At 41.4% G+C, this 3,015-nt stretch overlaps 1 protein-coding gene across 1 annotated transcript; it reads right to left on the bottom strand.

Annotated features, from left to right (window-relative positions):
* Positions 1-233: 233 nt before the first annotated feature.
* LOC104530169 (putative tyrosine-protein phosphatase auxilin) lies at positions 234-2,648 on the bottom strand (the record flags this gene model as incomplete). Its single annotated transcript, XM_010174674.1, has 3 exons — positions 234-974; positions 1,795-1,971; positions 2,503-2,648. Coding segments are annotated over 3 exons (425 nt in total), but the record flags the coding sequence as incomplete, so codon positions are not given.
* Between the last annotated feature and the right edge of the window lie 367 nt (positions 2,649-3,015).

Raw genomic sequence — 3,015 nt, forward strand, 5'->3', positions numbered from 1 at the left:
GCTGCAGAGTTTTAGTTTGTTGATACTACTTTTGTTTGATGGTTTCAAGCCGTTGATGAGAACTTCACGGGAAATGCAGTACATACTCATTCTTCACTTTTACAAATGTGGATTCACCCTTCCCCCCACTTCCTTATTCCCCCAGAATTGCTGTTTAACAAACCAACAAGATGCTGTTTAACATCAATTACTTGTTGTTTGCTTTAAAAGACACTTGCTGAGGAATTTCTTCTGCACTTTTCACTGCTGGACTGTGAGGTGAAGTTACAGTGTTAATGTGTAAAGCAGCGGTCAGCTGCCACACTGATCTAACCCAGGCTTCAGCTTCATCTCTATTCAGGCATACTACACTATATGAGCAATTAAGCAGCAAATGGTGACTGTTAGAAGTGTGCCTAAAACCACATCTGAGCACTTAAATTTGATGATGACGTTTGATCCAAACCTAGGAAGAAAGGACATCAGAGTCTGGGCTTCACCACCAGTTACTGAACTCAACTGAAGTGTTGCCATATCACAAAGAATGTAGGAAGTTCACCAGCTACGCTGTGTCGGAGACAGAACAATTCCACCTTTTCCCAGAATGTGTTTTCCTCTCACCCCACTTGAATCCAAAGAAAAAATATAAAAGTTACAAGAAACTGTAACCCCGTGGCTCTCATATGGCAAGCCAGGTGGCTAGAGTTCCTCTGAGCTCAGGATTCTTGATACACGTATGAGGAAACCTTTCTCTTGTTCTTCATGATAAGTATTAGGCTCTTCGTTTTCTGATACTTCTGAATTTCCAGCCAGAGTTTGGTTGATCTGTGACATTTGTGACAAGAGACTATATAAGCACTAGCACAGGTCTGTAGTGGAGACTGAGAAAGTACCTAATACAAAGGTTTTTGTCCTTGGTTTTCAAATTCTGACCAGGCATCATTTAGCTCCATAAATATCATCTTTGCATATTGTTCATACGGCTGCCCAGTAGCCTGGAATAAAAACAGAAAGAGGGATATCACATCCACCAAATCAGACTGCAAAAAGATGACATTTAGATTCTCAAGTAGTTATTGTTCACTTTCCATGATTTTGACAAGAATAAGCTACTATTAATGGCTGCTTACCTTGTTTACAGCTTAAGAATTCCTTGGCTCTTCTGCTCCTCAGAGCTGATAACCCTTCAAGTGTGATAAAGCACTGCAGTCCCAAGGGCAAAAAAAATTAACCTAGGCTTTGCAAGAGGCATTTTGCCTGCACTAAAGGGAGAGAGCTGCCACTTGAGACAGTTCCTTAATAAAAGCAGTATTCCTGCAAGCCTCTGGGCAGCCCACATCTTCTCAAACCTTGCTCACTGCCCTGAAACTCTCAGGGCCTCTATTTCCACACAAGTGGAAGCCTCATCTCCACAGGGTTTCCCAATGGCATCATTGCCCTCTGGTTAGCAGGTGTAAGCGGCAAGACCTCAAGCTGGATAATGAAGAGAACCAGATTCTTCCATTTTAAAAGTTTGATTTGAAGACCCCTGTCCTTTCATATGCCTTTATCACACCCTCATCTCCTTTAGCAGGCACAATATTCTGGGCTGCTGTTCACCACCAGGATGGCTTAGAGTCACAGTGAGGGTGACAAAAGCTGAAGAGGTGAACCTCTGTTGCTTGGAGCAGCAAGAACCAAGCACAGCCTTGGAGCTGGGAGTGGTTAGAGTTCTCACCTTTCAGAAACCAAAAAATCTCAAACTACTGCTTCCACATGTCACAATTAAGAGAATAGTGACAACTTCTGAACAATGTGAAATGAGGAAAACCTTACCTTGTCAGGATGAACGACAAGCACTGCCCGCCGGTAGACCTTCTTCACCTGCTCTGGCGTGACAAGATCTGCCATACTAACAGGTTTCCACTTGGTCTCCCCTGCCCATAAGACTGTATGCATTGTGGACAGCAGGGCTCTTATATTTCTCTCCTTCCCTTCAATCCATTCCAGGACCTGGAGAGAATAATGTGAGAGTCTCAATTTATGCTTTACATTAAATATCCCAGTAGGAAAATGTTTCTTCATTTGAATAACAATGACTCCAAGGAGCATCTTACATTTCTTTCCAAGCTTTAGAAAACCTTTGTAAAAAATATTTGTCACACTCTCTTTTGTCTTTAATTTTTATATCGCTGCTTGAAAGTTCCTTAAGCCACATCTCTGCTAAAAATACTGAGTTGGTAACACTTATGAACAGTCATTAGATGGAATAGTCAAAAGATAAATGAGATGTTTAACTTGAAAGCAAGCATGAGAGATAGCACGTGGTGCTGGGGATCCAGCAGCACTGTGGAGGACACGCACTAGGGTAAGTGCTAGAACAGGAGGATAGCTTCTGGCACTAAATGGTATGAAAGAGTTGCTCACCTGCCTCTCACATGCCCCCTCCACCTTTCAGGGACAGTGTTTCAAGCAGTGTTTGGCATGATGAGAACAAAAGGCACGTTGAATGATTGTAAGAGCACAAACAAGGATATTGCTTACTTTTAGTTTTTCAGGGTCCATCTCCTTAGCCATTTCTTCTTTTCTCATCTCAGCTATTGTTTTGGGGCCCTTCTTGTCCTTGTGAGCATTGAAACCTTGACCAGATAATAAGTCTTCAAAATCTGCAGACACTTTTGGTTTTGAATCTTGAAAAAACAAAAAGATTTGAAGTTGTTAGCACAATACAGATTTATTTAACAATGATTTTCCACCCAAGCCACCCCACACACTTCTCACTATAACAATCTCCCAGTGCTGATGAGTGTGTAGGTTCTCACAGAAGAGGTGTAGGCTAATGCTACTTTTGAATTATTATTATTGAAGCCCATTTGGAAGCCAGGATTTCCTAAATACTAGCATGCTTTAGAGTCTAGGACATGTCAGCTAGTGTTGAAATTTATATATCATCAAATAATCACCATTAATTACTTGCTTAGACCCTAACCTGTTAGGGTGTTTGAGCATTAAAGCAATATCTAGAATCATCATAGAATCATAGTGGTTGGAAAAGAC

This window comes from Antrostomus carolinensis, unplaced genomic scaffold, assembly GCF_000700745.2.
Source record: "Antrostomus carolinensis isolate BGI_N321 unplaced genomic scaffold, ASM70074v2 scaffold42948, whole genome shotgun sequence".
In the NCBI taxonomy this organism is placed as follows: Eukaryota; Metazoa; Chordata; class Aves; order Caprimulgiformes; family Caprimulgidae; genus Antrostomus; species Antrostomus carolinensis.